This window comes from Silurus meridionalis, chromosome 26 (assembly GCF_014805685.1).
Source record: "Silurus meridionalis isolate SWU-2019-XX chromosome 26, ASM1480568v1, whole genome shotgun sequence".
Classification (NCBI taxonomy): domain Eukaryota; kingdom Metazoa; phylum Chordata; class Actinopteri; order Siluriformes; family Siluridae; genus Silurus; species Silurus meridionalis.
The window spans coordinates 15283544-15296043 of NC_060909.1; the positions used below are offsets into that span (position 1 = coordinate 15283544).

At 44.5% G+C, this 12500-nt stretch overlaps 1 protein-coding gene across 1 annotated transcript in view; it reads right to left on the reverse strand.

Moving 5' to 3' along the window:
- LOC124379760 (low-density lipoprotein receptor-related protein 1B-like) overlaps positions 1-12500 on the reverse strand; it is a 201326-nt gene that overhangs the window by 141661 nt on the left and 47165 nt on the right. Inside the window, 8 exon segments of the mRNA XM_046840329.1 lie at positions 1-81; positions 1411-1539; positions 3763-3952; positions 4186-4405; positions 6728-6908; positions 8898-9134; positions 9635-9778; positions 10242-10428. The exon segment at positions 1-81 is cut by the window's left edge and continues 57 nt beyond it. Of these exon segments, the coding sequence (XP_046696285.1) occupies positions 1-81; positions 1411-1539; positions 3763-3952; positions 4186-4405; positions 6728-6908; positions 8898-9134; positions 9635-9778; positions 10242-10428 (1369 nt within the window).

A 12500-nucleotide genomic window follows, 5' to 3' on the forward strand; every position in this document is an offset into this window, starting at 1 on the left:
GCCACATGAGCTGAATACAGCGCTGATTTCTGCACCGAAACTCATCAGGACCACACTGCTTCCTGTCTGAGAACTCTGCTGCTGGAGGAGAACACACACACACACACACACACACACACAGCATGAAAGGTGTCCTTCACCCCTCAGTTCTACCTCACTGGTGTCTCTTCACACTGTTAGGAGACTTTTACACCAACACACTGTTCTTCTCTCAGTACTTTCTCAAAACATACAATATACACACATCACACTCCCAGCGTTCTTCAGGAACGTCTCCTGGAACGTCTCTTTTTCAAAGCTTATCAAGCACCTTCTGGGATTCACGCCGGATCTCTGCAAAGGCATCACAATAGCAAGCTTTGCGAAGTCCTCAGGAGCCAAATCTGGCGAGTAGTGTGGGTGTGGAAGTGAGATCATGTTGTTCACGTGTGAGCAGAGCTCGGTCACAGGTGCACACGTAGGCAGAATAGCAGACGTGGTAACACACGTGGGTCAAAATAGCACCAGTTACACAGGACCTTCTTTGAGACAATGACTTATGAAGGTCGGTGGTCCCTTTGACTGTGCATGCAGCATCGTGCTGCTATCTGTTGGTGTGTTACAAAACTAGTCTCCAAACATTTTGATACCTCCTCAATTTATCCCTAAACGAGCGAGCCAGTGGTGACTGTGCTGAAGGAATTATTGTTAATGTTCTGACCTTCTTGAAGTCTCTGGAGGATGCAGCATATGTTCCTGTGAGTAAACTCAGAGTTAAGAGCATTTGGCATTTTGTTCTTCTTCAGTTTGCATCTGATCCGAGGTCGTATTTGTGTTTATTATCGATCAGGCAATGAGTGGCAGCAGATTTTATTGATCAGTTTCACACACACACACACACACACACACAGACACCTCTCAGCCAACCCTGAGCAATAGATTTTGGATTCCTGAGAACCAGTGGGGTTTTGTTTGAAGTTCCACACCTTTCATCATCCTGAGGTTCTAAAACTTCTCCAGCTTTTCCTCTGCAGGCCGTCGGCGTTAGCGTTTACACAGTGAGGTCACAAAGCTCACAGACAATCTGTCTCCTTTCCATGAAGATGAATGAAGGTGGTTCAGATAGACACCACAACTGCATCTCGTGTTTCCGTAGTAACCAGTCAGCAAAACCGTGCCGAGACGCTGAAGACCTCGATTTCTCCACACCAGACCACTGAACAGTAATTAATAAGTCATTATAAAAAACACACGGAAAGATGGTCCAGAACACCACAGTGTTACTGTTGCTGCAGGAGCTTTCCTGGCATTTCACAAAGCTGGGCAAGACCTCCAGGAACTCCAGAAGCATCTCTAGAACGTCCACAGATGAGCAAGGTGAAGGAAGCAGGTGAATGAAGCAGTAATGAAGTGTGTGTGGCGTGTCCTTACCTGTGCAGCTGAGATTGTCTTTGAGGAGGTGATGCTCGTCCGCACACACACACACACGGCCGCTAGGGACGGCAAGACACAGAGCAGATACACCACAACCACCGTGCTGTAACACACACGCATTATTCCCTACACACACACACACACACACACAGAAAATGAAATACAGTTCATATGTGATCAAACACAGTTTCTGTAATTCAAAACTATTTGAGAAAAAGAGAGATGGAGAGAAAGATGGAGAGAGAGAGCGCGAGAGAGAGAGAGAGTGAGAAAAAGAAAAAAAAGTAAAAAATAAATAAAAAGTGTAACAAAATTAAAAGCTGCTGATGCCCCCGGCTCGGCTTAAGGCTCGAGGCTCGGCTTAAACGAGGACACACACATTAAAACATTGCACATTTAGAATCAGTTGATGATCCTGGTCCAGTGTGCACAAGACATCATTCAGTCCCCAGGAACAAAACCATCCAGATTATTTGTCAGTTTAAAATATGTGAACTCCGCCCTGAGAATAGCAGATATTAGAGCTCTAACCATCACCTCAGGATCTACTGTGCCTTCACTCCTGAGCTTCCTTTTTCTTCTTAACCAGATTTCCAGGTTTTGATTCTCCTATTAGGAAGTTTATCAGGCAGACACGTTTTCTGTCTGTGCTCACGTATTAAGGCCCAAAGATAAAAAGCTCTTCACTGAAGATACTGCCCAGGTCTCTGACCCATCCCTCTAACACCCTGAACAGTCCTCTCAGCCTGGGGCAGTGCAGAAACAGGTGGTCTACTGACTCATCTGTGTTACAGAAGACACATTCCCTCCCTATTGTGGGGTCGATGTGTGCCACGTGTCTGTTCGTTGCTACCGCCTAATGAACAATCCTCCATTGGAGATACCAGTGCGTTTCTCTATCGGAGGTTTGTACAGGGATCTCCAGCAGCCTTTGGGAGACGAGTCTGGCCTGACCACTTCGATTCTCTACAGTCTTTGAGCATGCTGTAGTGTGACACCTTGTTAAAGAGAGGTTCATTCTCTCTCCAGTGTCCAGGATTTGAAAGGTCCCTCTGGACATTAAAAACTTGTGTCCAGGCTGTTAGAACAGATCTGTAGAAAGGAGAGAACTCCCCTAACTCTGTGTTGCACAGTCTGGTTAAAAACAGATCCACGTCGTATTTAAAAATGTTCGCTTTTTGCAGCAGGGTGCGAGCCGTGTCTGCCCAGCATGGTGTTGAGTACAGGAGTCTTTGTGCAGCTTGAAGCCTGAAGGTCCTGATTCTATTTCTGATGTCCATCAGGCCCTGACCCCCCTCCAGGACAGGAAGGTAGAGTGCAGCAGCCTGTATCCAGTGCTGTCCGGCCCAGAAAAAGTCAGTAAGCTTCTTCTGTAATGCCTGCACAATGTTGCTGGAGGATCCAGAACACTCATTTTGTGGCCTTTTCTCTTAGCTCTCCCACTCTACCAGAGTCTTTGTTTATCAGTTCATCCTCAGTCTCTGTGATTTCCTTCTCAAGAGCTTTGATGGTTGATTTGGTGAGGCTGTTAGAGAAAGCAGTGTAGTCCTGAAAGAACATACGAATCTGTGCCTTTTCTACTTCCCACCATTGAACAACGTCATCATACTCCTCCTTCCGTTGCTGCCACTTTGACAAGAACATATAGAAATTTTCACAGAAAGATGCATCGTGTAAAAGTTTGAGATTAAAATGCCAGTAATAGCTGGTGCGCTGTGACTGTTTTAGACTTATATCTATCGTGCATGTGTGATGGTCAGTTAAACCGTTGGGAAGGATGATAGTTTTTAAAACTCTGTTTCTGTTATTACTGCTGATGTAAAAACAATCCAACCAGACTGCACTAATGTGGTGGTGAGATGCCTTGACCCATGTGTACTGCCTCACTCCTGAATGTTCTGCTCTCCAAATGTCACACAAGCTGTACCTCTTAACAATATTGTTGAGTGAAGTAGCAGAAGAGGGATAAGGTTCCTCTCCATTCCTGTCCAGTGTGTGATCTAAAGTACAGTTCCAGTCGCCCCCAAGCACCATGCACACATCAGTGAAACACTCTAGCGCGTCTCGCAGTTTTAAAAAGGACCTCACTCTTTCAGCCCCATAGTTTGGTGCATAAACATTAACAAGAAGAAAAGGGAAACCCATCTCATTCTTCATCTTATGTGTAGATGTGCTTCATACTGAGGCTGTTTAAGAAAAAAATGAGAGAGACAGAGAGAGACAGAGAGAGAGAGAGAGAGAGAGAGAGAGAGAGAGACAGAGAGAGAGAGAGACAAAGAGGAGACAGAGAGAGAGAGAGAGAGAAATATAATGGAATAAAGAAGTTCCTTGAGGAAGTAAATCTTGTACCTTGTTGGTTGTGTGGATTATAAACCTGGAGTCCCCACAGTGGAGGTGTTTCCTGCCTCAGCAGCGACACGTCACCAGATGAAACGTCCAGACGGAAAATCGAAGCGTTCACAAAATCCATCCAGAAAACATACATCTCATAGTGTGTGATTCCAAATGGGTGATTCAGCTCTGATCCTGAGTACAGCACCTTACACATCAAGAGATCCCAGTTCATCAGCAATCCAGGAACAATACACACACACACACACACACACACACTCCACCTTTACTGTAGTAGTGTAGTGTTAAAGCTGCAGACTAGAGGAGAGGAGAGGAGAGGAGAGGAGAGGAGAGGAGAGAAGAGAAGAGAAGAGAAGAGAAGAGAGAAGAGAAGAGAAGAGAGAGGAGAGGAGAGTGAGACATCTGGAGAAACACACTCACAGCTCGCAGTGTGCCGTTATAGTGGATCTTCTCGATGCGGCGGTGAAACGCATCACACCAGAACACCGTCTCTGTGGAACGTTCCAGCGTCAAACCATTCGGCCAGAGAACATCAGAGGAGACGAAGACCTGCCGATGAGATCCGTCCATCCACGCTTTCTCTATCCTCCCTCTGCTGTCGTTCATCTCGTCCTCCTCCCAGTCTGTCCAGAACATCCAGCTATAAACAAACACAAACAAGTTTTCCTCCATCAATTCTAAACTACACAAGAGTCTTCATCCTCATCGTACCGCCGCAGAGAATACGGCCAGAATACTGCCTTCTGATTGGCCAGGAGATGGAAATGATTTTATATGATTTTTTAAATAATTAATTTTTGCCGTGTTTCTCCAGAGTCTCTGAAACCTTGATTTTATGTTCTGTAAATAGTGAGATGATATTCAACTGTTTTGCAATTTGATGTTGAACATTATTCTGAAATTCGCTCTTGAAGTCTTTCACCGATTGGTGACCAGATTTTTTTCTAAAAATGTTAAATTTCCTCAGTTTTAAAATTTGATATGTTTTTTTTTTATCATCTATTGGAAATAAATGATTGATTTATGAGATTTGCAAATGAATGCATTCTGTTTGTATTTACATTTTACACACACACACATTTGATATTTATATGTTTCATATTGAGGTCTTTATTCTATTGGCTAATTATTTTAATGATCATTTTAATTCTAAAACAAACAAATCAGCTGATAAAAGAATAAAGATGGTGTTCAGTAAACAGATCTGCACACAGGAAGTGATATTAGTTATATAATGAGCTCATGATGAGAAAACTTCAAGCACTTTTTTTCTTTATTTAGTTTTCTTTTTTCACATTTTTTCGCAGTGAATATTTTAAGAATAAAGTAAATTAACGCCCTGAGCTGTAACTATAGCAACAACCACTGTTCAATCAGATGATCACAGCTTTGTGGAATTAAACATGGAGTGTCAGTGTATCTCAGTTCACCCAGACTGATTCCATACACCATTCTGATCATCTCTCTCTCTCTCTCTCTACTCTCTCTTTCTCTCTCTCTTGCCCTCTCGCTCTCTCCATCCATTCCTACAAATGGACTGACTGCATCCTTCAGAGTGACAGCTTCTGCTATCAAACAGCACACGATGAGCAGTGGAAGGACAGAAAGTCATAACCACTGATCCATCATCTTACACACTCGCTCAGACAGGAAGTGACACGGAGAAACCCAGAGATGGAGGGATAAAGGAGGAGGAGGGAGAAGGGTGGGAATGTCAGCCAGCACGGGGCACTCAATATCACATCACCTGAAGAGTGAAGAACCTGAGACGCTCTCTTTTTTACACACACACACACACACACACACACACACACACACACACACACAGTCCTGTATTTTAATATTTTATTAACTGTGTGTGTGTGTGTGTGTGTGTGTGTGTGTGTGTGTGTGTGTGGAGAGTATAGTGGTATAAATAGCAGCAGTAAGCAGATCGTCTGACATTAAACATTTGAAAGCACTTAGACAGAAACACGGCACGACAACTGAGTTTACACTATTAATATATTACTCTCTTCATCTCTTTCTCTCTCTCACTTTAGATAGACTGATGAATGCATGGATAGTGCATGTTATATAATGTGTTTTTACAGTTACATGTGTGTGTGTGTGTGTGTGTGTGTGTGTGTGTATGTGAGTATATAGGTGAGTGTGCGAGTGTGTATGTGTGTATATATATATATATATATATATATATATATGGGTTAGGGTTAGGGTTCTTCTGTTCTGTGACTGTTGTTTTATGTTGTTTTATGTAGCACCTGGGTTCAGGAGGAACGTTGTTTCATTTCACTGTGTACTGCATCTGCTATATATGGTTGAAATGACAATAAAAGCTTCTTGACTTGACTATATATATATACAGTAAGGAAAATAAGTATTTGAACACCCTAACCCTAACTCTGTCCTATTTTGCAAGTTCTCCCACTCCCAAATCATGGAGGGGTCTAAAATTGTCATCGTAGGTGCATGTCCACTGTGAGAGACATTATCTTAAATTAAAAAAATCCAGAAATCACAATATATGATTTTTAAACTATTTATTTGTATAATGCAGCTGCAAATAAGTATTTGAACACCTGAGAAAGTCAATGTTAATATTTGGTACAGTAGCCTTTGTTTGCAATTACAGAGGTCAAACGTTTCCTGTAGTTTCCTGTAGTTTATCATATATTGTGCCAAATTTTCAGATTATGTCTCTCACAGTGGACATGCACCTACAATGATAATTTCAGACCCTCCATGATTTCTAAGTGGGAGAACTTGCAAAATAGCAGAGTGTTCAAATACTTATTTTTCTCACTGTATATATATATATATGGTTGTGTATATAGGTGTGCGAGTGTGTGTGTATATAGGTGAGTGTGTATATAGATGTGTGTGTGTGTGTGTGTGTGTGTGTGTGTGTGTGTGTGTGTGTGTTCACAGGAAGAAAAGCAAGATGTACTGATGTAAGTGTTACCCTGTGACAGGGTCAACAGCGATGGCTCTGGGGTGAAACATCCCTCTGTCCAGCAAAGTTCTCCTGCTCTCCAACCCTCGCTCCACACCCATCACACTGATGGACTTCCTGTGTCCAAAACTCGTCCAGTAGAGATTGTTACCCAGCCAGTCCACACACATGCCCTCCACCTGATATACACCTACACACAGAGGAACACAAAGAGGCAGAGGTAAGAATCTTACTGTAGTTTATTTCTTCATCAGCATCACGAGGAACATGGACCAGAGTGTGAGGAATAAGAGTGTGCGCTGAGTGTGAGTGTGTGAGAGTGTGATTGTGTGCAGAGTGTAAGTGTGCGGAGTGTAAGTGAATAGTGTGTGCGGAGAGTGAGTGTGCAAGAGTGTGTGCGGAGTGTGAGTGTGCGAGAGTGTCAGTGTGTGTAGAGTGTGTGTGGAGTGTGAGTGTTTGCAGAGTGTGAGTGTGCGAGAGTGTGTGCAGAGTGTGAGTGTGAGAGAGTGTGTGTGGAGTGTGTGTGTGGAGTGTGAGTGTGTGCAGAGTGAGTGTGAGAAAGTGTGAGTATGCAAGAGTGTTTGTGGACTTTGTCTGTGTGCAGAGTGTGAGTGTGCAGAGTGTGAGAGAGTGTGAGTGTGGCAGATTGTGAGTGTGAGAGAGTGTGTGTGGACTGTGAGTATGTGCAGAGTGTGAGTGTGAAAGAGTGTGAGTAAGCGAGTGTTTGTGCGGAGGTGAGTAGAGTGTGTGCAGAGTGTGAGGGTGCAAGAGTGTGTGGAGTGTGAGTATGTGCAGAGTGTGAGAGAGTGTGAGTATGAGAAAGTGTGAGTATGCAAGAGTGTGTGTGTGTGGAGTGTGAGGTGTGTGAGTGTGAGTGTGTGGAGTAAGAGTGTGTGTGGAGTGAGAGTGTGTGTGGAATGTGTGTGGATTAAGAGTGTGTGGATTGTGAGTGTGTGCGGGGTGAGAGTGTGCAAAAGTTTGTGGAGTGAGAGTGTGTGTGGAGTGTGAGTGTGTGGGGTGAGAGTGTGTGAGAGTGTGTGGAGTGAGAGTGTGTGTGGAGTAAGAGTGTGGAGTGAGTGTGTGTGTGTGTGTGTGTGTGTGTGTGTGTGGAGTAAGTGTGTGTGTGGAGGAGAGTGAGTGGAGTGTGTGTGGAGTAAGAGTGTGTGTGGAGTAAGAGGTGTGTGGAGTGAAAATTTGTGAGGTGTGTGAGTGTGTGTGGGGTGAGTGTGTGAGGAGTGAGAGTGTGGAGGAGAGTGTGTGGAATGTGTGTGGATTAAGAGTGTGTGGAGGAGAGTGTGGAGTGTGAGTGTGCAGAGTGAGAGTGTGCAAAAGTGTGGAGGAGAGTGTGTGTGGAGTGTGAGTGTGTGCGGGCGAGAGTTTGCGAGTGTGTGGAGGAGAGTGTGTGGAGTGTGTGTGGAGTAAGAGTGTGTGTGGAGTAAGAGTGTGTGTGTGAAGTAAAGTGTGTGGAGTGAGTGTGTGTGGAGTGAGAGTGTGGAGGAGAGTGGAGTGTGTGTGGAGTAAGAGTGTGTGTGGAGTGTGGAGTAAGAGTGTGTGGAGGAAATGTGCGAGGTGTGTGGAGTGTGAGTGTGAGTGTGTGTGGGGTGAGTGTGTGTGGAGGAGAGTGTGTGGAGTAAGAGTGTGTGGAGTGAGAGTGGAGTGTGTGTGGAGTAAGAGTGTTTGTGTGTGGAGTGTGTGAGTGAGAGTGTGGAGGAGAGTGTGTGTGAGTGTGTGGAGGAGTGTGTGGAGTAAGAGGTGTGTGGAGTGTGGAGTAAGAGTGTGTGTGGAGGAGAGGTGTGTGGAGTGAGAGTGTGCGAGAGTGTGTGGAGGAGAGTGTGTGGAGTGAAAATGTGCGAGGTGTGTGGAGGTGTGTGTGTGTGTGTGTGTGGAGGAGAGTGTGTGGAGTAAGAGTGTGTGGAGGAGAGTGGAGTGTGTGTGGAGTAAGAGTGTGTGTGGAGTGTGTGTGGAGTGAGAGTGTGTGTGGAGTGAGAGTGTGCGAGGTGTGTGGAGTGAGTGTGGAGTAAGAGTGTGTGGAGTGTGTGGAGTAAGAGTGTGGAGTGAGAGTGTGTGGAGTGAGAGTGGAGTGTGTGTGAGTGAGAGTGTGTGTGAGTGTGAGTGTGTGCGGGGTGTGATGCAGGAAACACAGATCCCCTTGTGGACATCTTGAGTATCTACATCTCACCGTCTTTAAACACTGTTTCCCGTCCAGTTCCATCCAGTTTCTGTCGTCCGATCAGGAAGTCGCTCGGGTCGGAGAAATACACGTAGCCGCTCACGGCGTGGAAATCCAGGACACGTGGGTTCACCAGTCCTTCGATCTGAATCATGCGCTCGTCACGTGAGCTCCCGTCAATCCCCAACCCGCGGATGACCCCTGGACGACCTCTACTGTACATTACAAATGCCTCATCCTGCGCCTCTGACGACACGAGATCAGGAAGAGACTCAACAACGATAACGCAAATCAGTTACACGTTAGACTCACACATACACACACTCATATACACTCATATACACACACACACACACACACACACACATGTACATATACTGTATATCTAAGAATAGACGGACAAATAAAAGGTCAATTCTGGTAACCACAAATTCAGGAGACTTGTGAGTGTGTGTGTGTGTGTGTGTGTGTGTGTGTGTGTGTGTGTGTGTGTGTGTGCCATCACAAAGCGTAATGAATGTGTGTAATTATTTGTCTATTTACTCGTCAGTGATGCGAATTAAAGGCGGGAAGAGAAAACAGCATTTGGCACTAATTCCATCAGTGTGATTACATCCAGAACAAATTCTCCTGATTCTGACTTTAATCAGATCCATCGTTCTGTTCAGAGCTGCAGAACATCACGCAGGTGTGTGTGTGTGTGTGTGTGTGTGTGTGTGTGTGTGTGGTGAGAAACACACACTTACTCCTGCATGATGTAAGGTCGGTGAGGAGCAGGTATCCGGGGCGACAACGACACACACGTGACCGATAGCCGTGTCTCAAAAGACACAAGTGTGCACATCCTCCTCTCCTGCCATGACGATCCGCCTCACACGCGTGTGCTTTCACTGGCAAGAGAAAGAACAGTTATCACACACACACACACACACACACACACACACACACACACACACACACACACAGGAGGTATTATTATTATCAGTACATTTATTACACACCTGTACACAGTGTATATGTAAAGAAATTGCTATAAAGGTTAAATGTCAGTTTTTTGTTCATGCAGGTCATGCAGTGTTACGGACTCTATAGTGAGAGAGTGTGTGTGTGTGTACTTGTCAAGTCAAGGCATTAAAAAAGATGAAAATGTATAGTGTATTTATGTACATCACTGCATTAAATCTCTGATTCGTCATAAAATCTCATTCGACCTTTGAATATTCCAAATAAAAAAAAACAACAAATAAACGAGATGAAAAATACGTAAAAACGGTAAGAACTTGAAACCTTGCTGGAGAAGAAGCTGGAGAAACCTGGTGTGTGAGTGTGTGTGATTGAGAAAGCACTGTTTACCTGCAGGCTGAGCGAGTTTGTGATAAACTCTGACGTCCTTTAGACTCGGCAGCGTGACGAGTGTGTGTGTGTCGCTGGCGTTAAAGCGGTTTATCCTCAACACGTCCACCACACGTCCCCTGGAGGGCTCCGAACACCCCGCGTACAGGAAGTCTTCAAAAAGCGCTAATCCGCGCACGTGTGACACCTGAAGAGACGGAGACAGAGCGGGCAAGACTGAGAGGAGAGGAGAGGAGAGGAGATGAGACGAGGAGAGGAACGTCTCAACGGGTGGTGGTGTTCACACTTCTCACACTTCTCAGCTAAATCACGAGTACAGCACCGAGAGAAACCAGGGGCTGGAGATCCCTCAGGAGGAAAAAAAAAAACACAGCACACCTTCAAACTGACACTTCACTGACAAGTGTGTGTGTGTGTGTGTGTGTGTGTGTGTGTGTGTGTGTGTGTGTGAGAGACACGATGCATCTTTAAGCATCAGCATCATCTGACGGGTGAAACGTTTTGGTATTATTTATCATTACACTGATATTCCTCATTTTAATCTGGGATCTGAACCCTCACCATTCCCTCCACACTGCGCTCCATGATGAGTGATGATCGATAATTCCTCCAGTTTCTTATACTTCCTCTACGATCGGGTTGGTGGTACGCCAGCAGTTAAGGCATTGGTCTATAAATCGGTAGGTTAAGAGTTCAAATCCCAGCACTGCCAAACTGCCAATGCTGCATTATGGGACACAAAAATCTCTGATTCGTCATAAAATCTCATTCGACCTTTGAATATTCCAAATAAAAAAAACAACAAATAAACGAGATGAAAAATACGTTAAAACGGTAAGAACTTGAAACCTTGCTGGAGAAGAAGCTGGAGAAACCTGGTAGGTTAAGAGTTCAAATCCCAGCACTGCCAAACTGCCAATGCTGGCCGTTTGATCAAGACCCTTAATGCTTAGCTATGAGTGGCTGTGGATAAGTGTGTAAGGAAGTGATAGATCAGTGTTTAAAGAATATGGATGGTAGGTCATGAGTTCAAATCCCAGCACTGCCAAACTGCCAATGCTGCATTATGGGACACAAAAATCTCTGATTCGTCATAAAATCTCATTCGACCTTTGAATATTCCAAATAAAAAAACAACAAATAAACGAGATGAAAAATACGTTAAAACGGTAAGAACTTGAAACCTTGCTGGAGAAGAAGCTGGAGAAACCTGGTAGGTTAAGAGTTCAAATCCAGCACTGCCAAACTGCCAATGCTGCATTATGGGACACAAAAATCTCTGATTCGTCATAAAATCTCATTCGACCTTTGAATATTCCAAATAAAAAAACAACAAATAAACGAGATGAAAAATACGTTAAAACGGTAAGAACTTGAAACCTTGCTGGAGAAGAAGCTGGAGAAACCTGGTGTGTGAGTGTGTGTGTGTGTGTGTGTGTGTGTGTGGTGAGAAACACACACTTACTCCTGCATGATGTAAGGTCGGTGAGGAGCAGGTATCCGGGCGACAACGACACACACGTGACCGATAGCCGTGTCTCAAAGACACAAGTGTGCACATCCTCCTCTCCTGCCATGACGATCCGCCTCACACGCGTGTGCTTTCACTGGCAAGAGAAAGAACAGTTATCACACACACACACACACACACACACACACACACACACACACACACACACACACAGGAGGTATTATTATTATCAGTACATTTATTACACACCTGTACACAGTGTATATGAAAAGAAATTGCTATAAAGGTTAAATGTCAGTTTTTTGTTCATGCAGGTCATGCAGTGTTACGGACTCTATAGTGAGAGAGTGTGTGTGTGTACTTGTCAAGTCAAGGCATTAAAAAGATGAAAATGTATAGTGTATTTATGTACATCACTGCATTAAATCTCTGATTCGTCATAAAATCTCATTCGACCTTTGAATATTCCAAATAAAAAAAAACAACAAATAAACGAGATGAAAAATACGTAAAAACGGTAAGAACTTGAAACCTTGCTGGAGAAGAAGCTGGAGAAATCTGGTGTGTGAGTGTGTGTGATTGAGAAAGCACTGTTTACCTGCAGGCTGAGCGAGTTTGTGATAAACTCTGACGTCCTTTAGACTCGGCAGCGTGACGAGTGTGTGTGTGTCGCTGGCATTAAAGCGGTTTATCCTCAACACGTCCACCACACGCCCCTGGAGGGCTCCGAACACCCGCGTACAGGAAGTCTTCAAAAGCGCTAATCCGCGCACGTGTGACACCTGAAG